We start from the raw sequence: 25,521 nt of genomic DNA on the forward strand, positions 1-25,521 counted from the left end.
AGGTAGAGGGAACTAGGGAGAGGGGGACTTTTCTAAGGTTATTCGGGACGGAGATTCTGTTGTTTAGTGTGGGTGGTCTACGGGGATTTGAGTGTAACGTGGGAATGGGGAGGTGCGAGGCGGTTGTGTCGTTTAGGGGAGCTGGGTCGTAGGAGCGGAGGAGGTTAAGAGTGTCGACATCCGAAAGAGGGTTGCATGTGCGACGGGGGCGGTTGTTGCGATTGTGTGCAGGGATCACCGTCCAATGTGGGCGGTGGGTGCGGTTGTTGCGATTGTGGTCATGTATCACGGTCTTGTGTGAGGAGTGAAGCTTGGGCGCGCCATCAGGACGGGTGGGGAGATGGTTGAGAGGGGGGGTGGTAGTGGGTGGGGCGTGTCTGGGGGGTTTGATGAGTAGCTCTTTGATGGTGTGAATGTCTTCTTTGATTGTGTGAATGTCTTCTTTGAGCTGGAGGAGGGAGGACATAATCTTGTCCAGCGTGGGATAAGTGTTAGTGTTGGGGATGGAAGTCATGGGAGGGTGGCTGACCTGGGAATTAGCGTGCGTGTGGGGGGGGGTGTTGGTGTTCATGCAGGGTTCCGTGGTGTCGACGTACGAGATGGTGTTAGGGAGGAGAGAGGGTAAGGGGGTGATGGGAGTGGATGACGTACGGAGGGTGTTGGTGGCGTAGAGGAGGGCAATGGTGGCAGGCGGGGAGGGTGGTGTGCTGGTGGGGTGTGTATTGGTGGTGATGGGGGAGCCAGAGGGGCAGTGCGGGCTGAGAGTGGGGGGGGAAATGGTGTTGGAGATGGTCCTGTCGTGGGGGGGGGAGTTATGGTAATAGATGTGGTGTGCTCTGTGTGGTTAATTAGCGGGTACTGAGATTGGGGGAGGACAAAGGGTGGGAATTGTCGTTATGCGTGTCGTTCTGGTGCTGATCTAGGTTAGCGGTATTGTGGGTGGGGGCTGTGGTGTCAGGTGGGAGAGGAATGGGGGTGGTATGTGTGTGGGTCCAAGTGTTAGTCTTTGGGGGGCGGCTAGTGTGTGAGGGGGAGAGATTTGTGACTGGGATTGAGGATAGAGGGGTGGTAACAGCAGGTGGGTGATTGACTAAGGTGCTGGGGGTAGAGGTGAGGTGCGTGTCGATCTGATGCTGCGCTAGGTTAGAAGGGTTGCGGGTGGGGGCTGTGATGTCAGGAGTGAGAGTGATGGAGGAGATATGGGTGGAGGTCCGAGTCTTGGGAAGGTGCTCTTTGAACTTGGGGGTAGGTTGTCTAGTAGTTCCAGGTTCTTGTCTGTAGATTGAATTAGGACAATCCCGTTATTGTAGATAGTAATGGTGGTTCTGCCAGGGAAGAGTTGGGATGGTGTGACGGAGAGAGTTAGGCCATGAGCCGTTTTCCTGGTGGTGGAGACGGTGAGCAGGGTGAGAAACGCTTTTCTCCATTGAGCTCTACGCGAGGTGTGGAAGATGATATCAGTGTTCAGGGATCCATTGACCGGTGAGAAGTAGGTGTCAGCAAAGGGTGTTTCAGGGTGAGACCTCAGGAAGTTGTGTTTAAAGCGTTTAGCGGCTTTTTTGGTGAGTGTGGTTGGGTAGTTGATTCTATATGTGTGCTTGCCGATGAGATCCATGTTGGGGTGGCTGTAGAGGTAGGTGTGGGAGGGAAAACGATAATAATACACAAGTGCAAAAAATAACTGTCAACCGCAAATTACATAGCACAAACGTGAATATAATATAATAATATTACATAGCGCAATAGTGAATGGCCAAAAGTGAACACAATATAAGAGGTAGCAATCGGTGCAGTCCAGAAATAAGGGTGAGTGGGTGCAGCTTTACAGAATGTACAAGGTGTGTGAGGTAGCAGTCAATTAACTGGAGCCATAGTGTCACTAGTGAATAGCCAAAATAGCCAGGATGTAGGAGGTAGCATCGGTATAATCCAGTAATAGGAAGTGAATGTGTGCGGCTTACAAGAATGAGCAAAATATGAGGTGGCAATCAGTGCATAATAAGGATATAAGTGAAATGGGTGCAGTTTACACACTATAAAAAATACAAATGGGAATAAAATACTAAAGATATATTGGAACCAATATAGGTGCAGACAGAGGCTACAGTATGCAAATATGCAAATATGGCACCGGTACGCAGCCGGCACAATATGAGGTAGCGATCGGTGCTATGCCGGTGGGGAAAAAGTGAGATGGGTGCAGGTTACACAGAATGTATAAAATAAAATACAAGTAGAGGTATAATACTGCAATAAAAGGCAGACACGTAATCACATGAAGATTTAGCTACAGTGCTGTGTATAGTTTGTCGAAGGTGAAAATAGTATAGACAGGCCAGCTCTTAGGGTATGTTCAGATAGTGGGACTGACTAGTCCAAGATGGCCGCCAAAGCGAAAGAGAGACCAGACCAGCACACGATGGCCTCCCAGGTAGGGGAGATGATAGTCCTCTTTTGGTGTTGTTGCTTGTAGGGCAGGGGAGGGCAGATTCAGTTTCTGTTTGAGTAAGCCCCAGTTCCTAGTTTGCTGGGAGTCTTCTCTCTGTTTTGCTGATCCCTGACCGCGATGGTATGCAGCTTCACGGTCATCTGGTGGGCAAGGGCGATTTATGGCTCCAGCTTATGGCCCCAGCCATATTAACCAATGGTGAGTGAGGAGACCGTAAGCCGGCGAAAATGCGAAGCCTACAGTGCATTCCGGGCATAAAGTGAAAGACCGGCATGAATGTTTAAAAAATAATAGCTTTGCGTGCAAAGTTCAGGGCAGAAAGTGGGAAACTGGCATGAGAATATAGTGCATTGCGTTCAGTTACCTTCCGAGTCTTAAGGCTGCTTCAACGCTGTTCAAGTCAGGCACTAACTTCCCAAGCAGAGATGTGCCGTGGCCGCCCAGACACACAAACAAACCAATAGACCAACAAACCAACAGGGCACCGGAGACGCTCTAACGGCCGATTGCTCCGTTCTCGATGATCCACTGGGAGGGGGGAGGGGTGGAAGGCATCCCGCCTGCACATTCACTATCACCCGCACTAGGTTGGTTCGTATCAGCTCCCCCCCTCTTGTCTCCCGCTCCCCTGTAAATTCTGCCCGTGCCCCTGGCACATTGTAAAGTGTGTGTTTTATCTAATGTGTTTTGGTGTAATACAAAGGCTATTTTTATATAACCTTGTGTGGAGTTTCCTTTGTGGTGGGCCTTTGGGTGTTGTTGCTGGGGTGCGTGCGCAAATACTTAACTCACATCGCCTCTGAGTTTAGCCTTGCTGCTCGCGCCACGTTACCTAGAGGGTGAGCAGGGGTTATCTTGGCGTGTAACTCCCTTGCCCTGACTTGGGAGTGGTGGTCTCTGACTGACTTTGGCGAAAGCCCTGGCCAGCCAGGGATCCCATTTCCAACAAGTAGGATATGTTTTATTCTCTTTTCGAGTCACATTTGCACCCACTACATCGCCCATACCTCCTCCTACTGTCTCATCGCATTCTTTCCACCCTTTTCCTGAACATGAATCCGCTAGGAGATTAGAGTTTATTAATAACTCCTTCGTTCAGCTTTTGCACCAACACCAACTAGTAATGAACACGACTAACTGTTAGGTGTGTGGTCTCATGCCTCACACAACGGATAAAGGTATCCCTTATCTGGTTCTGCCTTTCAGCCATAATGGTTCCGTGTGGGCATACAGAACAATGTTCATCTACGCACATGAGACCTACCCCCTACGTTCTGTGACAGACAATCCTAAGAATAGTGCTCTAGTCAAGAGTATAGTAGATATGATTAAAGAAGATATCTCCTATGAGACTATCCCGAGAGAAGAGACACTAGTATATATAGGATGGAACGTGACCGGATATGGAGTTACTCTGAGTGAGAAACAGCAAGCTGAGAGATCTTCCCCGATTTGGATTGTACCCCATCAAGGTCATCTATGTCTGCAAGATACTGGCAAGAATCCCAGAGCTCAGTTAGGGAAAAGCACCTGCACTGAGACACATGTTTTTGCGTCTCAGACTTCCCCTCCGTTCTTAGCAGCTAAGGGTACCTATTTCATCTGCCATGATAGAGCCTATACATGGTTGCCCCCTGACTTTTCGGGCATATGCTTTGTTTCATTCCTGTTGCCTCCCACCTACACAGCGGCGGCAGATTACCATAAGACAAGGATAGTTAGAGGTGTCTTCAGTGAAGAGGACACTGCAGAACAAGAATTTGGAGACTTCGTGAGGGGTTTTCTGCCATTCTGGGGACCCATGGTTAACAGCAGGAACATAAGGCAATTGACAAGGGTGGTTGAATCCACCGTGGTTGAAACTGCTGGCGCCCTTAGTAACTTGACTGCTGAGCTCCAGTCGGATCGTCTTATGACCCTTCAGAACAGGGTCGCGTTAGACGTCATACTTGCAGACCGAGGTGGGGTATGTAGGGTGATCCTGTGTTTTCATTCCAGATAACGCTCCAACAGTGTACCAGACCATCTCCAAACTGCATAAGATTTCCGAATCTATTCATGTAGACAAAGGAAATTGGTCGTTAATGGGATGGTTCTGGGAACTGGTATCCGGCTGGGGATGGAAAATTCGGATGGTCATTGGGATGGTCTTAGCCATCCTTTTCCTGTTCTGTCTGTGCGTACAGTGTGCTCCTGCTATATGTGGCCTCTATGCTACATCGTGTGTAAGGAAGCCTGTATCGAGGGACAAGCCAAGTAATAGGATGATGCTACAGCAACATCTCAATGACTTTACGAATATAGACCTGGACTCATATTAGCATGAGTATAGGTTATTGCCTATGTAAGGGCAAAAGGAGGGTCTGTAGTACTTGAAATTCTGGAGCCATGTTATAAACATCATCGTATCATGACGATTTTGATATCAGAAGACCGAGAATGGCTAGTACACTATGCACAAGCATTTTCGTCATATTCGAGTGACGATTTCACCATGAAATCGCAGTTTTCCTCCTGAACCCTCGGGTTCCATTTTGTGTACGGCAGCCATTTTGTGAGTTGATCTCACATAAGCCAATGATTAAGACCAAACACGATCCTGAAGGACACGTACACCTTTCCAGACTTCTCTGTGACCTGGGCAAGCTGACTCCACTGCCCAAGGCCAAACCTGTTCGGTCAGTTCCTCTCCCAGTGGCCAAACGAGATAGTATCAAGGCACAACGTGCCATAAACCTTTCATCGCACACAAACCATGCCTAATCTTGCACACACCTGTCCCTGTTTCCTACTTTATGACTTGCTTTACGAGGAGGAGGTGCCTGTTTTTATTGGGGGTCCGTCGATATCTGATGAAAATACTGGGCCTTGCCGGGTAATTGATTGTGGGCTGAACAAACTGAAATGTGGGATTGTCATCATGACTCTGCTTTTCCTTTATAGTGAAAATATGTGAATGGTCAACTGTAAACTAAAGAATGTTTGCCTGAAGCATAATATTTTGTATAAAAAGAGAAGGCTGGCTTTGTAAGATTGAGCAGTCTCCTGAGAATATACACCGTGTTGTACTTCTAGGATACCTGTTACTTGGTTGCAGCCAATAAATTCGATCCTTGACTTCACCTAGAAGACTCTGTGTTTCTGTAGTCTGAAACAGGAAGGACCCGAAGTCTTAGGGTGTTGTCCCTGGCACCACTGGGTTACCGGTTCAGTACCGGTTCTGAAAAACCCAGTACTTCAGTGTGTTAAGGCACACCCTCTCCTGAACAGTCCGAAAAGTATACGATCAGACTCCCGCCGCGACCCCGAACCACCCCAGCAAAGCCGTCACGCCCCCGTAACACAATTCGAAAGAAATAACAAATACGAAAGAATACCAAATAAAATAATATATACCTAACTAGTAAACCACTACACCATGGCCCCCTCCAACTCAGCCAGCCGCCCGCCGCCAACTGGAACCACCTTCCACGTCGACGACTCTCCTGAAGCTCAGGCTGCACCCTAAGAGGAAAAAGAGAATGAAACTCCCCAGGGCACAACCTTAAATACTTGTTAAGTTTTGTTTCCCATAGGTTTCATTTCTCCATGCCTCACGTCACGAAGACATCACCACCAACCCCCTTCTTTTTGTCCTGGGGCCGAGAGGAGGCTCAGCCCCGTGGCACAACTAAGGGCGCCCCTCCCCTAGGCGTGGGGGGCACCTGTACATTCTCGCCAGTCTGTTTCTTAACACAGAAAGTCTCATAGCTTTAGGCTTGGCTGTCGATTGTCTCTCAGTCTATAGAGATATCCCCTCTGGGATAGTCTTGTCTCCGCTCTCCTTGGAGTGTTCAGTTCCTGTCTTTCTCTCTCTTCTTCTCTTTCTCCTTCCATTGTTTGTTCTTCCAGCCTTGGTGACCCGTTGTCCGCTGCCTCGTTCATATCATTCATTTCGTTCTGTGAGATCCTTTGTTCCACTTCCTCGCTCCTCGCTATTCGGTGGGAAACACTAGTTTCTTAAACCATGATACATTTTTTCGCTAATCTCCTCTCCCCTCCCTGCACAGTTACTATGGTTCTCTGCACACTGATTACTTCCCAGGGATCCTTTTCAAACGGAGTTCTAAATTTCCATCACAGATGTCTGTCTTTTACCACCACTCTGTCTCCTCTGCAGAGTTTTACCACTTTGGCTCTTCTCCTCTTAGTGGCTTGATCATTGTTTTTTTTCTCTTAGATTGTGCAGCCGCGCTGTCCAGTTCACTGGGTGTCCAGCGTTCACTTTCTAGCACAATGTCTCTTACTGCTCTTTTCATGATTAGGTCACTGGGAGAGCGTCCCATCGTGCTGTGAGGCATTTGCCTCTATGCCCTCAGGAATTGGTATAAACACCCCTCCAGATCTTCGCGTTGATCATCACCGATTCTCAGTGCTGTGTTGATCGTACGCATAAACCTCTCCACCTCGCCGTTGGCTTGAGGCCATTGTGGAGTCACCTTCCTATGATGGATGTTGTACTGCTCTATATATTCTCTGAACTCTTGTCCATGAAATGGGGGGCCATTGTCGGTCCGTATTTCCTCCGGTGTCCCCAGTAGAGCAAATGTTTTCTCCATCACCAGTTTTATGGCATCAAACGCTGTGGCTCTCACAACCTCGACAACCGGAAACTTGGAATAGCTGTCCACCATAACCACCATTGATCTCCCATCAGGGAAGCTCCTGAAGTCAATGCTTATTGCTGTCCATGCTTTGTGCTAGGTGTTTCCGTGATTACTGGTGGCACAGGGGATTCTCCTCCAGTGATTAGGCATGCATGACAACTCCTCACTTTGTCTTCAACCATGCGGTCTACTCCAGGAAACCACACTTTGGTTCTCAGACGAGCTTTGTTTTTTTCAATTCCCTGATACCCTGGTGCACTAGATCAACCGTCTTCTTCCACAGACTTGCTGGCAATACTATCTTCATTTCCTCTGAGGACCAGTCCCTCACTGCACTTGTTGAGCTCCTACCGGCACCTGCATGCACCCATTCCGGCTTCCTTCTCCTCCTCCATCAGCCCACTCACACCATCCAGGAAATTCCTCCATTGGTGGTTGTGCAGTGCCTCTTTGACTGCCGACAGGCACACATCTTCTCTTGTTGCCACTACAATGTCTTCCAGTGACAATGCTCGAGGACAAGCGGCATTCCGTGATTTGCTCTGCACCGCTATCCACCTCTTGCTGATGATCCGGAACCGCTGACAGTGGATGACAAGATAAGTAATTGGCTGGATTGTTGACTCCTGGCCTGTACACTACATCAAAATTGTCATGTTGGAACTGCACAGCCCATCTTTCAATGCGGGGTGGTCCGCTTCTTGCAGTCCCTCCAATCAGTGGTACCAGCGGCCTGTGGTCCAATACTGCTCTAAACTTGAGCAAACAGAGGTGTTGACGCGCTGACACACCCACTGGATGTAAACACAAGAGAGAGTACCCCACTATCACCAGGGAACAGGGTACAGTGACAACTTAGTCAAAGGGAAATCCCTGGGTGTACGTTAAAGCAAGTACGTATTGTGTTGCTATATAGGTTCTACCCAGTCATGCACACTTTTCTTATACAGACCTCACGGGAAAAATATATGAAAATTAAAAATAGATTTCCACACCAAAAATGAACGTTCACAGTCTTTTTATTATTATAAAAAGTGAAGACTCCACTTCACACAAGAATGGGTTAAAATTTCAAAGAAAACTCTTTGAACAGATACCATAAAATTAAATGGACAGTTAATAACAAATCATTACATACATGATCAAAAACAATATCACATTCATTAGAATTATACAACACGAGATAAAAAGGAGAAATAATCAATACAAATATCATACAAAAATACAATTGGATCCTTTTCACAAACCCCCTACCACTGTGGCCTTAAGATTCTCCCGCCACTGTTATTATAGATCCACTGGTCTTTCTTTAATATTGGTGGTGCAGTAAACAGTAACAATAATATATGAATATCTGTTACTTCCTCGACCATGTTTGGATTCTAATACAGTAAAAGTGCGTCGACGCGTTTCGGTGTTATATCACTTGATGTTGTAACATCTTCATCAGAACATGCCGTCTCTTTGGGGTCACCGGCTTCTAGACTTATAGTTAAAAATCTCCTGTGGGTATTGTAGGAGTCCCCCAGGAAAAACAGCCGTCGGGGAGGCCTCCTCCAGACGATCACTGTTGTACTAGGTTTTGATATACCTCAGGGGTGATATAGCTCCTCAAGTACACAAGGTCTTTCCCTTGTTTTATGGTCAGGTGGGCGTAGATCCCCTCCTCTTTTTGATTTGTATAAATATCTTTGTAGGAATTAAAATAGGATCTGAGAAGGAGAAGAACGTGGCAGAGGCGATAACAGAAACTCGAGCAGAACATATCCAGTTCCCAAGCCAAGATATACTGATATATGCCCGTTCATGAGAACATTTTAATTCCTACAAAGATATTTATACAAATCAAAAAGAGGAGGGGATCTACGCCCACCTGACCATAAAACAAGGGAAAGACCTTGTGTACTTGAGGAGCTATATCACCCCTGAGGTATATCAAAACCTAGAACAACAGTGATCGTCTGGAGGAGGCCTCCCCGACGGCTGTTTTTCCTGGGGGACTCCTACAATACCCACAGGAGATTTTTAACTATAAGTCTAGAAGCCGGTGACCCCAAAGAGACGGCATGTTCTGATGAAGGTGTTACAACATCAAGTGATATAACACCGAAACGTGTCGACGCACTTTTACTGTATTAGAATCCAAACAAGGTTGAGGAAGTAACAGATATTCATATATTATAGTTACTGTTTACTGCACCACCAATATTAAAGAAAGACCAGTGGATCTATAATAACAGTGGCGGGAGAATCTTAAGGCCACAGTGGTAGGGGGTTTGTGAAAAGGATCCAATTGTATTTTTGTATGATATTTGTATTGATTATTTCTCCTTTTTATCTCGTGTTGTATAATTCTAATGAATGTGATATTGTTTTTGATCATGTATGTAATGATTTGTTATTAACTGTCTATTTAATTTTATGGTATCTGTTCAAAGAGTTTTCTTTGAAATTTTAACCCATTCTTGTGTGAAGTGGAGCCTTCACTTTTTATAATAATAAAAAGACTGTGAACGTTCATTTTTAGTGTGGAAATCTATTTTGAATTTTCATCTATTTTTCCCGTGAGGTCTGTATAAGAAAAGTGTGCATGAGTGGGTAGAACCTATATAGCAACACAATACGTACTTGCTTTAACGTACACCCAGGGATTTCCCTTTGACTAAGTTGACACCCATTGGATGGCCAATGCCTTGCTCTCGATTTGCACGTGCCTTGTCTCCACCGCTGTTAGAGCTCTGCTGGCATAGGCTATGGGCACTCACTCCTCCCTGGTGTCCTGCTGAAGGAGTGCCGCCCGAGACCTACCGGGTTGGCGTACACTACCAGTTCTGTGGGGTTCCCCAGTTTAAAGTACAATAGTCTCCCCCTGTAACAGCGCTCCTTTGACAACTTGAAATGTCCTTGCGGTCTCACAGGTCCATAGCCATTTCACATCTTTCTTGCTGAGCGCTCTCAGTGGCTCTGAGATAGTTGCCAGGTGGGGAATGAAATGGCCGCAATATTTCACCATACCCAGAATACTCAGCATTTCCGTCTGGCTCTGTGATATAGTTGCAGCTAGAATGGCCACACTTTCGCTGGATCAACTTGTAGTCCCTCCTTGGAGAACTAGTACCCGAAGAACTCAACTTAGTTTGTATAGAACGCACTCTTCTCCTTGTGCAATGTTAACCCTTGCTCTACCAGCCTTTGCAGTGTCGCTCCCAGGTGATCATGGTGTTCTTTCAGGAATTTTGAAAAGATCAGCACATCATCTCTGACTTTTATGACCCCCCACCAGCCCCGACAAGGCCTCGCAGATGGCGTCCTGAAAGACCTCGGCTGCCGATGACACCCCGAAGCTGAGTCGCTTGAATCTCTGCAATCCGATGTGTGTGTAGAACGTGGTGATGTAGCGGCTATCTTCGTCAAGGAGCAGCTGGTGGTATCCCAAATTAAGGTCCACTTTCGAGAACCACTTTCCTCCATTAATGTCAGCCACAATCTCATCTATCATGGGAGTTATGTGCCTTTCTCTCAGGATGGTCTTGTTCGGCAAGCGCATATCCGCACACAGGCCTATGGCACCCAGTTGTTTGGGCTTCAGTAGGCCCCAAACTTTCTCGATCACCACAGCTTTTTCTAGCTTTTCCAGCTCCGCCTCGACCAGCGGCCTCTGATGGAACAACACTCTTCTATGGCGCAGGGCTACTGGCTTGATTGCTTTGTCGTTGTGTAGCTTGACCGTTACGCTCTTCAGGCAACCCAGCCCTTCAAACAGCCATGGCAATTCTGCCAAGATTACTTTTGCGTGCGATTGATGTATCTGTCAGGCGAACATGACTATTTCAAGACCTTCTGCTGAATGACAGCCCAGTAGGGTTTCCGCACTGTCCTGTGTCACGTGAAATCTCGTTGTCGCGGACATACCCCCATGGGTCACCTCCACTTCAATCACTCCCTGTGGTGGAATGGGTGTGTCTCCCCCATATGTAAAGATTCTCACTTTCGTGCTGAGTAGTGGTGGTCTCGGTTTGAGCTGCCTGTAGCGCTCTGCATCCAGGAGGTTAACTGATGCTCCTGTGTCTATTAGGGCCGTCACCTTGTTCCCACCTGTGCATATTTGGCATATTGGTGGTGGTCTCTTCCTTGGATTCATCCGTCCAGTGTATGAAATGACGAACACCTCGTTGTCCTCATTGTCATCGGTGACTTTCATTCGCTGGCACTGACTCTCCATGTCGTCTGTGGTATCTGCCGTTTGGACCACTTGCGTGTTAGGCCCAAACTTTTTTGTCTTGCCTTCTGGCATTGGCGTCCTCTCCGCACTCATGCACACCTTTGCAAAGTGTCCCACTTTGCCACACTTCAGGCACGGTTTTCCTTGTGCAGGGCATCCTCGCGGAGGGTGACTGTCCAGCCCACAGCTTTCACACCCTCTACCTCCTGGGCGCACACTTGCGCCTCCTCTACCTCTACCTGACCCCTTCCGAACAGCGTCCACCCTCTCCTCCTTGATTGTGACGGGGTGTACTTCTAGGGGTCCAGATACTCATCTTCCTAGTGCAGATTCCATTTACCCCGCTCGGGCGTCCACCAACTCATGAGTTCTCCCTAACACTAGGATGTCATCCAGATATATTAGTGGCTGTCGTAGAATTAGTTTCTGCCTATCATATGACCTACATTTTGTTTTTTACTGAATTTTATATAGCGCAAACTTGACCCAGTATCGGGTATCAGAGCACTTTACATAGCACCAGTTGCGTTATATGAGGACACATTCATTTGTATTAGGCACAGGGAGATTAAGTGATTTGTCCAGAATCACAGGATGTGCAGCATCATTGCCGAGACTCGAACCCGGTTCCCCAGATTCGAGGTCGACTGCCCTAGCCGTTTGGCCAACTCCTCTCCCCTAACATTTTTTAATTAGTTGAGCTTGTATCTCGAGCTGATTGTCGATCCCTGTGGTGCAGAAGCTCCCCAGCTTTCTTGGCCATGCGAAGAACATGTCTACGGATTTTTCCTTTGCTTTGCCTGTCGCAGATTGAAGTGTTCAAAATCAGGGTTTACCTGCAGGTCGAAATAGCGGTATAGGGTCCTTGCCACTTTCTCATAGTCATTTCTATCGCCTGTATCTGGCAGGTCCTGAAACAGCTCATAGAGCTTATCACCGCCCACATGCAGCATGGTGGACCACTTGACTACACCATTTGCTTCACGTACTGCGATAAAGTAGTTCTCTAGAGACATATGAAGTTTAAAATATTTATAGAGCGCTCTGTGGCCAAGCGGCTTCCTGGCGCTAGGAGATTAAGACGGTTGCCAAAGGACGGGACACCAGGGAGTGATTAAGACGGGAAAGCTTGGGATAACAGATGTGTTTTAAGTGCCTTGCGAAAGTGCAGGTAAACAGGAATGGATCTGATGGTCAGGGGGAGGCTGCTCCAGAAGCGGGGGGCAAGGGTGGAGAATCTAGGGCCCGATGTAGGTCGGTCGGTAACGGCCGAAAATCGGTATTTTCGGCCGTTACCGACCGGTATTTAGTAAATGGTATGTAGGGCCCAGAATTTTACAGATTCGGTAAATTTACCGATCGGTAAATTTACCGAATCTGTAAAATACCGAATCGGTATTTATACCTATTCGGTATTTTTGATATGTAGGTGGGACTCTTCTGAGTCCCACAAGCCTTACAGAATCGGTATTTTACCATGAAATCCAACTTCATGGTAAAAAAACGATTCCGGTGTGCATGCACATGTGTGCATGCACACCTGTGCCATATGACAGGGAGACCTGCCCTTAGGGCAGGTATGCCTGCCACATGGCCCCCGAATCTTTTTTGGGGGTGCTAGAGGGTGTCAAAGTGACACCCCCTGCACCCTTGTCAAAATCGGTATTTACCGATTCGGTAAATACCGACCGGTAATGCCCCATTCATTCCTATGGGCTTCAAAGCCCATAGGAATGAATGGGGCATTACCGGTCGGTATTTACAGAATCGGTAAATACAGATATTTACCGATTCGGTAAAAGGAACATCTGGATGTTCCTACATATCCACCCCTTAGATTTACCGATTTTTAATTACCGAATCGGTAGGATTCGGTAATTAAAAATCGGTAAATCTATTTTACCTACATCTGGGCCCTAGTCCCACCTACTCTGGACTCGCGGAAGCGGGGGACAGTTATGAGTGCCTGGGTGGAAGAACGAAGGTTGCGGGAGGGAAGGTAGTGGGTGATCATGGAATTGATGAAGATAGGGGCCGTGCGGGCACGGGCCATAAAGACTATGCAACCCATCTTGAAGAGGGTCCTCTGTTGGATGCGAAGCCAGTGGAGGGATCTAAGTAAGGGGGTAGTGTGGTGGAATTTTGGAAGCCTGTGAATAAGGCGAGCGGCCTCATTCTGGATGGACTGGAGACGCCGCAACTCATAGGCAGGAATGCCCACATAGAGGCAATTCCCATAGTCCACCCGTGAAAGGATCATGGCCAAAACAATAATTTTCAGGGCATCGAAAGAGAAGAAGCGGGAAATCTTTCTAATAATCCTGAGGGACAGAAAACAGGATGAAACAACAGCGCTGACCTGGGGACGGAGGGAGAGGTCCTGACTGATTTTAATTCCCAGGGTTCTAACTGAGGCAGAAGGAACCGGGGGTGGGCCGAGGGTGGAAGGCCAAAAGCCAGAGGTCCAGGGGCTAGAAGAGCCACCAGTCAGGACCAACTCCGTCTTGTCCGGATTGAGCTTTAGATGGTTTTGATTCATCCAGTCAGCAATGAAGTTTAGTGTGGTGTGGAGTTTTAGGATGGGAGTCAGAGTTATGAGAACGATCGAAAACCAGCTGAAGGTCGTCAGCGTAGTTGTATACGGAGACCCCCATGTTTAACAAAGAAACAATAAGCGGATAGATGTAAAGGTTGAAAAGAAGAGGGGAAAGGGAGGAACCTTGGGGAACCCCACAGTGCACCGGACGGGGGGGGGGCAGAGAAACTGGAGAGACGAGCGGCCTGCGTCCGACCCTGGAGGAATGAGGCGAGCCAAGAGAAGGCAGAGCCCCGGATGCCCGCTGCCATGACACGATCGAGGAGGATGGAATGGTCGACCGTGTCAAAAGCAGCGGACAAATCAAGAAGCACCAAGGCTTGGGGGGAGTTGGAGTCAGCCTTACTCTTCAGCTCGTCCAGAACAGCAAGGACCACGGATTCAGTCGAGTGGACTGGGCGAAAGCCAGCTTGATGGGAGGCCAGAAGGTGGTTGTCCTCGATGTAGGTCGAGAGGTAGGAAGTGATGTGGCTCTCCAGGATCTTCCCTAGATAAGGGAGTAGGGTCTAAAATTAGTGGGGAGAGTAGGATCAGAGCCAGGTTTCTTCAAAATAGGGACCACTGTGGCAGATCTAAAAAAGGCCGGAACTGTACCCTGGGAAATGGAGGCAGTAAGAAGGGAAAGAGGAGGATCGGGGCAACCGGAGAACAACTCCCTTAAGATGCGAGCTGGTCCATAGTCGGCAGGGGAGCCTGACTTGATTTTTCTGAGCAAGATAAGGAAGGATTCCTTAGAGATAGGTGGAAACTGAATAAGAGAGGAACGTGGAGGGGGAAGGGAGGGGAAGGGGAGGGGAGAAGAAGACGGAGGGATATTCCGTTTGATGTTAGCAATCTTCTCAAGAAAAAAATCATTCAAGGAGAGGCAGAGGGCTTGGGATGGGACAGGGTAGGGATTAACTCTGTCAGATGCAGCCAGGGAGTGAACGATGGAAAAAACCTCCTTAGGTTTATTTGCCGCTGACAGAATCTTGCCTGGAAAAATAGTCTAATTTGGCTGAGAGGATAGCTGTTTTGTAGTTATTAAGGAGAGACCTGTATCGATCTCTCAAGGAGGGGCAGTAATTGCGCCTCCACTGACGTTCTGATTGTCTGAGAGGCAATTTCAAGGTCTTAATATCATCTGTAAACCACTTATTGGCTTTGTGAAGGCGGCATGCCTTGACTCTCCTAAGAGGTGCCACTGGGTCACATGAGGTGGACAACCAGCCGTTAATGGCATCCACTTGTTGATCAAGAGAGAGATCCGATAGGTCAGGGGAAAAGGCCGCCAAAGACGAGCAGAGTGTTGAAATCTACCCGATTCCAGTTGTGAGCTAAGATGTTCTTGGGCAGAACTGGCTTATGAGTGGCACCAAGGTCAATAGTGAAGGAAATGAGTGAGTGATCAGACCAATTGCAGGGGAGAATAGTGGTGGAAGAGATAACCCGACTGGCCGACCATAACTGATCAAGGATGTGACCCTGTGAGTGGGTAGGGGAGTGAATATGAGAAATGAAATTGAGACCACACATGGTGTCAGTAAAATCTTTGGAAGCCCTGTCTTCCCTGGAGTCACTAGGCCAGTAGTTAAGGTCACCCAGTAGGAGAACCGAGGAGTTGTTGACCACAAGAGTGGCCAGCAGCTCCTGTAGGGCAGGTACAAAATAGGGCATGGTCTGGGGGGGGCGATATATGAGGATCACCGTGAGGGGGACAAAAGGTTTAGCGAGTGGGCCACAAGAAAATCAACGTTAGGTATGAGGGGATGGGGAAGCAGTTGGAACTGAAGATTGGATCGGATGATCATCGCCACTCCCCCGCCGACTTTCCCATCGGGGCGATCGGCCCAAAGGGCATAGTAGGAATCAGGGAGCGCGGATAAGACATCCGGCAGGGAGTCTGTGGAAAACCATGTCCATTTGCGCCAACTTGGCGCTGCTGTGACCGGATCTGCCAGTTGGCTGAACATTGGTAATGCGTTTAGCTTAGTGCATGCGCTCTCCTCGGCAGCTCCCTGCGCACCATCGTCCGCCTCCACTGACATGGCGCGTGATGTTGCTCGACTCCTTGCCGCTCTTGCTCTTCCGCGTGGTTACCGGGACTGGCACGCCCCGTGCGCTCTTCTCATGCATTGCTACGCACTCACCCGGTGTGCCTACTTCGGGTCAATTTCGGTGTCGCTGTCAGCCTTGCATGCCCTCGCTTCGCTGGGAATTACCAGCGGGCTCACCTCAGCACGCTGCCTGCCGCTTGGCCCACCAGACACTCTCCGCCGCTGCTCCTTACTATCCAGTTTGTAGCATCGCCAACTCTCCGCCACCGGATGTCACCACCACTCTGCCGGTAAGCTCACTCTGCATTTACGCAGCAAGTTCTTTCCGCTTCGTCGTCAATGTAGCGGTGCATTAACGAGGACTGATGCAGGCTAAGGTTGGGGGTGAGGCAAAAGGGATATACTACGTTGTTCTCTCTATGTGCATTCAGCCACGAGCACTGACGTCACCTTTATTTTATACTCCCTGGTCCACGCCGGGCCCAGGAAGTTGCTGGTTGATACAATGTGGGGATCATGTAGGATGGCATGCTACATTAACCAGCTAATCACATCCCTCTCTTTAGGAGACCGGAACCACCCAAACACAAAAATAAACGGTTTTAAAGTATACTTGAAACCATTTGTTTTGGAGTGTTGATTTATAAGAACTGCAATCAGGAATGTGGATGGCGGGTGCCCGGCAACTAAACCAGCCCCACCAGCGGAGAAACCGCCCCCCGGCCTTTCACCTCACTGGGGAAACTCCTGATCCCAGGCAAAGACAGTCGGGCGCCGTGGGGCAACCAGGCAGTGACAAACGGACTGGTGTGACAGGTCAGTGTGTGGCCCGGATTTTATTGGCTTCCCTTGATATTAAAACAAGCTCAAATCCATTCAGCCTTCTATCTACACCTTGCAAAGCACTTATACAGGTGTCTTTACACGTTCAAAACTGGCCAGTTTATAAACATGGGGCACATCTTAGTTATCTAATGGGGCCACTTTTATTTTCGTGCACAGGCCTATTTTCTGTCCCAGCCTGACCCTGATACTGTAGTATTTAAACAGCTCCAATTGCTGATAATCGCCACAAGATACAATCAAAATAACGCAAGATGTGTGAATTTATTTATTACACAAGCGTTACGGTTGAAAAAATTATTTATTACCTATCATATAGTAATACTTGAAACAGTCTCAGATAGACCCCCCCACCCCATCTATGAAAAAAACAAGGTAACTTTTGCGGCATTATGTTTGTTCACCCTACGAACCACAGGGCATCTGTCCTGACATTTATTATTTTGGTGTTGATGTTCTTGGATACAGAGACTACAGATAAAACTGATTGTAAGAAATAACCCTATTTTTTGTTGTGGTCCCCTCATTGGTGCATACCTGGATTTTCTGGCTTTAAAACTATTTGCACTTTACCATTGCTAAATAGTAGTAAAGTGGAATTGCTTCCCCTCTAAAATATGTGCTGTATCCCAATTAGTCCGTTGTAAATGGTGCCTAAAATGCATCTACAAAAAGAACAATTGATGGACAGAATGCAGAACAATGTCATACATTCACTCCAGTGCAGAGATCTGGGCCTAAATTCATAGTTTTCTTTGCTCCCCATGGGCACGGGACCCACGCTTGGGCATAGCTGTCCCACTCAGGGTGACAAATACAAAAAGAACAATTGATGCACAGAATGCAGAACAATGTCATACATTTACCCGAGTGCAGAGATCTGGGCCTAAATCCATAGTTTTTTCCTCCCCATGCTATTCCAGTTTGTACCCAGACATATACAAATCAGTCTTGACCCTGCACCCAATGGAAATAGTACAGTCTGAACTGCCAGGCCAGGTCCTCACCGGACTGGAAACAAGCATCCTAGGACCGGTTTTGGAGTTTCACCCCTCATCAGCCAGGATAGCCTGACTCAGTGTCATGGAGAGCACGGGACCCATGTCTGGGCATACCCGTTCCACTTGGGGTGACAATTGCAAAAAGAACAATTGATGGACAGAGTACAGAATGATGTCATAAATTCACCCCAGTACAGAGATTGGGGCCTAAATGCATCGTTTTTTGCCCCCATGCCATTCCAGTTTGAACCCAGCCATATGCAAATCAGCCTTCACCCTCCATCTATGGCATGGAAAAGTAAATGTGAGCTGCAGTGTATATTTACATGACCTAAATATATGACAAAAATAAATATCTACCAGGAGCACCATTGTGCTCTAGCTAGGGTGTATTTTAGATGTGTTGGGCGAACATGGCAAAGAAAAATGCTTTGCAGTGAAGTAAAAGCCTATTTTTATATATTTACAAGTCACTCATAAAGTGTGCCCTGTAAGTCCAGAGGGCATGGTGTTAAATACAAAAAATGGGCACACTACCTATTGGGGCTTAGTGCGCCCTTTCAGAGAAATAGACCCTAAATGGTATTTTACTGTGTAGGCCTGGCTACACATTTCCATAATAGACCTGGGTGGGATTAAAATATGTATTTTTAATCTCTGCTTAGGAAAGTGCTAGACACATGCAACAAAGTTATTTGCTGCTTAGTTTCTGAAATCTTACTAAATGGCGAAATCAGATATTTGATAACTTAAGCAGAAAAGTACTTTGTCAAAATGACTTTAGGCTGCCTGAGGCAAAACTGGATTAAAAACAGTTCTGTCACTCATCACACCTACAGAGCTAAAATTCACATCCTTGGTTGGGGGAGTTAAGAACCCTGGGTCCGAGAACAATGGCCTGCCTCTGAGCCCAGTAAAGGCCAATGGAATGGATGTTAACCTCTGACCACTTAGCAGGGATTAGTTATCTGGGAGTGGACAGGAACAGTTGGCAGAACTAAGGGCAGCTTTAGCACTACCTCTTTTGACTTGGAGATGCCATCGAGTGTTCATCCTATGACTCTAATAAACAGTCAGGCTCCAGCTACAGAAGGAGGGACAACCAGTAAGTGGCCCAGAAGCTGAAGAGAGGCCTGCCTGGTAAAAAACCAGGGCCCAGTCATGTTGAAACACAGAATCCTGGGTAATTTTACAGTTAGAAGAAGTATAGTAAAAAGAGGTGAAGAGACTATGCTAAAATCATTAGAACCGGATGTTAAATGTTCTCTAGTTACTGACTAGTGCACAGGATATATTTAGTACCTCGACTACCACTCTTTCAAAACATTCCTGGACCTTGGAAGACTCCATTTGAAGAAGACGGTCCTGCTGGAAGAGGAGGAATCCTGACTTCGGATTCTTACTGGAAGAAGAGTACTCAAGCAAGAACTTAATGACTCCTGAATCCTGGTGGCACCCATGGACTGGAACTGCTTCTCAAGTATCAAGTGGTTGGCCTCCTATTTAACTGCTTCAGGGACACAAAAAGTCAAAGTACTCCTGATTCCTAGAGGGCCTAGCTTACCAAAGGGGACTAGAGCCTGCAGGAGACCTGGCTGGAGAGATACCTGGAGCCCACACGCTTGTTGTCAGGAGCTAGGCGCTGCTGTACAGACTAGAACAAGCTTTCCCAGCAGTTGGAACTTAGTCTGAAGGTAAAACCTTTGACCAGGGCAACCCACTTGGTGTATCCAACTCCGCCCCATCACAATTTGCCTGAGGTGGCGCCAAAGGCCCGGTCCAATTTTCACTGTTGTTTTTTCCATACTGCTTGACTTTTTCTAGACACGTTGTGCCTTAAAAGTTTGAAAATTATTTTTTCTCTTTCTTTGAACCTATTTTGATTACCACAATGCCTTTTTGCTCGTTAAATTATTCTCTATTTCCCTAATTTGGGTGCCCATTAGGATGGTGGGCGGATTACAATGTCTGTTTCCGACAGGCTTTCCATGTCGGGCTTTCCGACATGGAAAGGCTGTCGGACAGCGACCGTGCGGGCCCCTAGCAGGGCCCCCATTCCTCCACGGCCTCTGGTTGGGGGCCCCCCTATTAATCCTGCACCGTGTGGCAGGCACCCTGAGTTGCCTGCCACGGTGTGCAGGGATTAGCAGAATCTCTAGTTTCTCTATGGGAGCTTGTGCTATGGCCAGTTTAGGGTCTGTGAGGGTTGTGTGGTATGCGAGTAGGTGTGTGAGAATTGGTTCTTGTATATAATTATTGAATTTGCCCATCTCTTCTGTTGGGGACGTGCAGGTGTACTATAGTGTGAGTTTTTTTCATTTTTTTCATTTTTATTGGTAGGTAGTGTACATAAGGTAGTAGGGTGGGTTTAGTTATAAGTACTTACTGATTGAATATGAATGAACCTTACATGGTTCAGTACTCTGATAAAGACATTAATAGATTATTGCAGATTCCTTCATTGCCAGGCGGGGCCCAGGGAGCTACAAGTACTTTGAACTCGGACAAAGGAGAACGTCTTATACAGATTCGCAAAAAGAATACCAGAACACAATTACATGCAAAGGTCCTTTTGGATCACTTGAAAAGTAATACGCTACCTGTAGGCTTACAGGTTAAGAATATACCAGTCATTTTCATTAACGACAAACCTTACCTCCTTGATTTCAGTGGAGTGGGTACCAAATGTTCCCGCGATTGGACAGTGTTGTCCATTCAAACGGCCCTGAAAATTAGTGAGGAAGAACTCAAAGAAATAAAAAGATTAGAAGAGATCGGGGCAGATTCGAGTATAACTGACGCTAAAGCACTTTTGGATTCGATTGAGAAAACCATTACTGATTTTAAAACACATACTGTGAATCTTAAAACTACCAAAATTGCAAGGGATATAAAAAACTTCAAACTTGAGACTGTTTATCCCTACTTGAAGGAGGATTTCTTTAAGAATAACAATCCAAGTACATTAAACTTGCAATATAGAAGCAGATCCCGTAGGAATTTCATCACCTTTTCTGAGTCCTCCTCTGATTCAGATCAGGGATCGACTGGACAATATCAACAATATCAACCATACCCGACTTACTTCCAATACCCAAGATCCCTTCCTTTTTTAGGCAGAGGACACAGGGGGAGGGGGTACAGAGGAGAATGGAGGGCAGCACCACCACCAGTACTAGACAAAGGAGGCTTCAGAACCAGACACAGAACATACAACAGGTGAATGGCAACTTTCATAACACGCCGAACGGTGATACTGAATTGATCCCCATTTACAATCTCTCCAAACATACCTTGACTAACATCGAATAATTTTTTTTACTTAAAAGTCTGTCGTATGTCCCTTTGGTGAGACCTGACCCGGTAAATATTAAGACAGAAGTCTTACAATTTCTACGGAAAGTTAGATTGAAAATATTCTTTTCAGGTGCAGAGGATACGGGTGATTTAAATAATAGTGGATTACACAAAAAATCCACTTTTTGCCCGGATAGTACGACCATGCCAGACGAAATTCTTTATTTTGAGGAAAGAATTTTGAAAGAACTTGATGATTACAACAAAAAGAAAATGTTCTTCAAGTCCAATTTCTCCAGACAGGAAATGGCAGCACTGAGAGATTTATCTAATAACCCCTTGACCGTTATAAAACCTGCGGATAAGGGAGGGGGGATTGTTTTGTGGGATCCTGAAGAATATGATAAAGTGATTCTGAATCAACTCCAGAATAGAGAGCATTATCGGCCAATCACTGAAGACCCCACACCTAGATTTAAGGCCCAAATTCTACATATAACCACTCAAGCCTTGAAGGAGGGTTTTATCTGTAAGAAGGAATATGCATTTTTAAATTCTACTATACAAAAGATCCCAAACATATATGTCTTACCTAAAGTACATAAAGACACATGCCATCCCCCAGGATGCCCGATCATTGCAGCCTGTGGTTCCTTACTTGAACCCCTTGCAAAATACACTGACGTGTTCCTAAAACCTTTCGTCCCACTCACTGAGGCCTTTATTAGGGACTCCATGGATTTAATCTCCAAAACTGAGAATTCAATGTTTGACTGTGACCACCAGCTTTTGGTCACTTTCGATATACGAACATCCCGCAGGAGGAAGCCCTTTTTGTTTTAGACACAGTATTGGATGAGAGACCGAGACCACATGCAGTGCCCACACAGTTGATATCCACCCTGGCTAAAATTTGCTGAAGAACAATTTTTTTGCATTTAAGGATGATTTATTTTTACAAGTAAAAGGAGTAGCCATGGGTTGTTGCTTCGCACCAGAGATAGCTAATCTAGTTATGGATAGGTTTGAAAGATATTACATCTTCCTGGAAACTGCCCCTTTCAGATCACATATAATGCGATGGAGTCGCTTTATCGACGATATCTTTTTGATATGGTCAGGTACTGAGGAGCAACTCCTGCTGTTTCACAACTGGCTCAATGCAAGTTCTATTGATTTGAAATTTTCCATCTCCCACAGCAATTCATCTATTAATTTCCTTGATCTGTGTGTGGGGCATAAAGAAGGGAAATTGGAGGAGTGTCTTTACTCTAAACCTACAGATCGCAACACACTCCTTCACTTTGACAGTGGACATCCCAGGACCCTCAAGGAGAACTTGCCCCATGGGCAGTTCTTGAGGATTAGGCACAACTGCACCAACAAAACTGACTATTTTGACAATGCCGAGAAATTGCAAATAAAGTTATGTAACAGGGGGTATCCAAAAAAGTTGGTAAGAGCAGCTCTGAAAAGGGCGTGGTTTACCCCACGTGAGACTCTGTTAAGCCCTAAAAAGAAACAAGATACAGATAAGATGACTTGTGTCCTGACTTTCAACCATAAGGCCAATAAGATTAAACAGATCAGCTTAAAAAACTGGAGATTAATTGAATAACTTGATATCCCTAACCCCTTTTTGTATTTCACAAAGGTAAGAATATCAGACATCTGGTCAAAGCAACTAGGTTACCCCCAGAGAAGACGAACCTAAGGAGTATGTTGAGCCTACCTCCGGTAGTGGGACACTTTAAATGCAATGGATGTGTGGTATGTCCATTGACCACTAACTCTAAATCTGTGGTTATTAATGGTCGAACACACACCCAACTGGGATTTTCTAATTGTAACACCAAAAATGTGGAGTATTGCATCACATGTCTTTGCCATAAGACCTATATAGGACAAACCACCCTGAATGTTAAAATGCAAATCATCCAACATCAGTCAAGGATTAGGTGTAAAACCCTGGTAGCCCCTTTGGTACATCATTTTGTGGAATGCAATCATAATGAAAACGACATTGAGTGGTCTGTCTTATTGGTTTCAAAAGAAAGGGAATGTACCAATCACATTGAACAAACTGGAAGCACGTATGATTGAGAAATATGAAACAGCAAGGTCTGGTCTGAATGACTGGGATGAAATCTGGGCACTTATTATGTAACTTCATTTTTTTAAAGGTACATTGATTGGATGTTAGTCGATCTGCTGATCCCCCACTTGTTCTTGCCCTTCCCTCCCCTGTGTACACTACATGATGAGGTTAATATGTCCCCCTTTGTTTTATCATTTTCTTCACTTTTTACGTAAATGTATTGTATACACACTGTACTTAGTCTTGTTTCCTGTTTAATATTTGTTATTGTTTGTGTGTACTTCAATTGTGATGTAGGATACATCTGTGGAGATTGTACGTCTGTCTCTGTGCCATCCGGGGTACCACTGGATCTCTTTTCGTCAACCGTGGGGAAATGATGGTGTTTGGGTTCACTTTTATAGAATCCGGATGTGTGGCTGTTTGCACACCTTGTGGAGGAGGTCCCCTTTTACACAGGGATGCTTGTGTTAGATTTTTTCTTTTTAGTTTTCAGTTATTGGTTATGTGGTTTTCCCTAATTTTCTTTTATGTCTGCATACGAACGTTTCCGTTCGTGTTGTCTTGTAAGACAGGATGGCCTCCGTTCCCCTGGACGAGGGGTAGCAGAGAAGTCCTCTTTCCTTGTGCATGAATGCACGTTGCGTGGGGTGGTCACGTGAGATGCCACTGCTACCTACTTTTGGAGAGAACGCGGGCTGCCATAGACCGATCGGTAATTGGTTTACCTGAATGGCGCCAGTGGATTTTTTTAAGGTGAACATGGGATAAGAGAAGGCGCGACGGCGTTGTGATAACTCACGGTGATTTTGCTAGAAGGGCTCCCCGCTGTGCTGGGAATCTAGACCACTCGGCTTGATTTAGATTATATGTTTCGATGTATGTTGTAACCAAGAAAGGGGTTTGTGATTTTCCTTTAGATGTGATTTGTGAGGGTCATTAACTATCCGTGAGTGTGAAACAGGAGCCCAGTGAGGATTTTCTACCCTTTTCCCGGCCATCAGACCCCGATTCTATTTTTGGAGTAACGAAGCAAGTTGCTCGTCAAGGTATGATAGATGGGTGGTTGTTGATTCATAGTGGGATTCTCCTTTGCACGTGAGGATTGGCTTCCTTGAATACCCTGTCGACCACCCAGTACTGTTCTTTGTAATTGTAGGCTTGATCAAGACTGCAAGGCCTTTTCGTTGGTCGCCATTGGAGTAGCGATAGGAGTAAGTGGGGTCCATTTGTATTTGGTTTTAGGTGTTGGGACTGTGTTTTTTCTATGTCCTTCTTTATAAACACTTTTCCGTTCCCTTCCTCTTTCTTTTATTGTTTGGTGCGTTTCAACTCTTCGGATACGTTGGCCTTGTGTTATGCGGTACTGTGGTCTGTTTCACTCTTTTTTGACATTGGTTAAAGACACGTTTTACTTACTCGGGTGACAAACTTTGATCCAGTTGGTATGGGGCACAGAGAGTGTGACAGTCCAGTGATTTTTTATGTATATATTGTCTTATATTCCTTTAGGTTTCTTATCACCCAGTCCTGAGGAGGCCAGATTGGTTGGAAGGCCAAAACGCGACCGCGTCGACACTTTCATCACAGAAGAGTCTTTATGTCATTTTGTTTTGGAACTTATATCCATTTGACACAATCTGATTTTAGGTTCTGTAAAAAATGTTCTCTTAGAAACACGTGTGTCAGACTACCTCGAGGTGTATCTTCTAGATTGCATAGGAGGGCACTGAAACAATACTTTTTGTTGGGTGAAAAAGATAATTTTTGTATATTGTTGTGTGTTTAAATTGTGGTATGATTTTGTATCTATATTGTTGTATATAGGTATGTATATGTGTGTATAGTGTAAAAAAATTTGATAAAGAATAACAAAAATACGTACGGAAAAATAACCGGTTGGTGATTACAGTAAATAAAATATGTAGTCACGTCCTCAATGTCTAGTGATGGTGCTTTCCAAATAAACAGTAGTAATAGTGGACTAATGCCACTTTAATAGGAGAATTAACATTCCCCTATTTGTTAAATACTTTTGATATTGGTTCCTCCTTTTTCCAAATCCTTTTTTGTGCAGTTTAGGGCCGCAGCACAATCTCCCATAGAGAAATGGGATGGTGCGGTCAGGACTGCCAACCGGAGGTCGGTCGGTCCAGAATCCACGATGATGTTGGTCGGAGGCAACTCTGAACATCATCATAATCAGGGCCAAAGTGTCTGTTTAGTTTTTACTATGAAATCCTTTAAACAAAAAAAATCACTTTAATTCTGGTGGTATTCTGGCTAAATTCCTGGCAATCACTTTATGTGATAGTTGTGTGGGGAAAACTTGG

At 46.1% G+C, this 25,521-nt stretch overlaps 1 protein-coding gene across 1 annotated transcript in view; it reads right to left on the reverse strand.

Moving 5' to 3' along the window:
• Window positions 1-11,317, reverse strand: part of MANSC4 (MANSC domain containing 4) — an 84,123-nt gene extending 72,806 nt beyond the window's left edge. Inside the window, 2 exon segments of the mRNA XM_078647430.1 lie at window positions 10,376-10,903; window positions 11,084-11,317. Coding sequence (XP_078503556.1) covers window positions 10,376-10,903; window positions 11,084-11,317 — 762 coding nt within the window.
• Window positions 11,318-25,521: the final 14,204 nt, after the last annotated feature.

This window comes from Lissotriton helveticus, chromosome 1_1, assembly GCF_964261635.1.
Source record: "Lissotriton helveticus chromosome 1_1, aLisHel1.1, whole genome shotgun sequence".
NCBI lineage: Eukaryota > Metazoa > Chordata > Amphibia > Caudata > Salamandridae > Lissotriton > Lissotriton helveticus.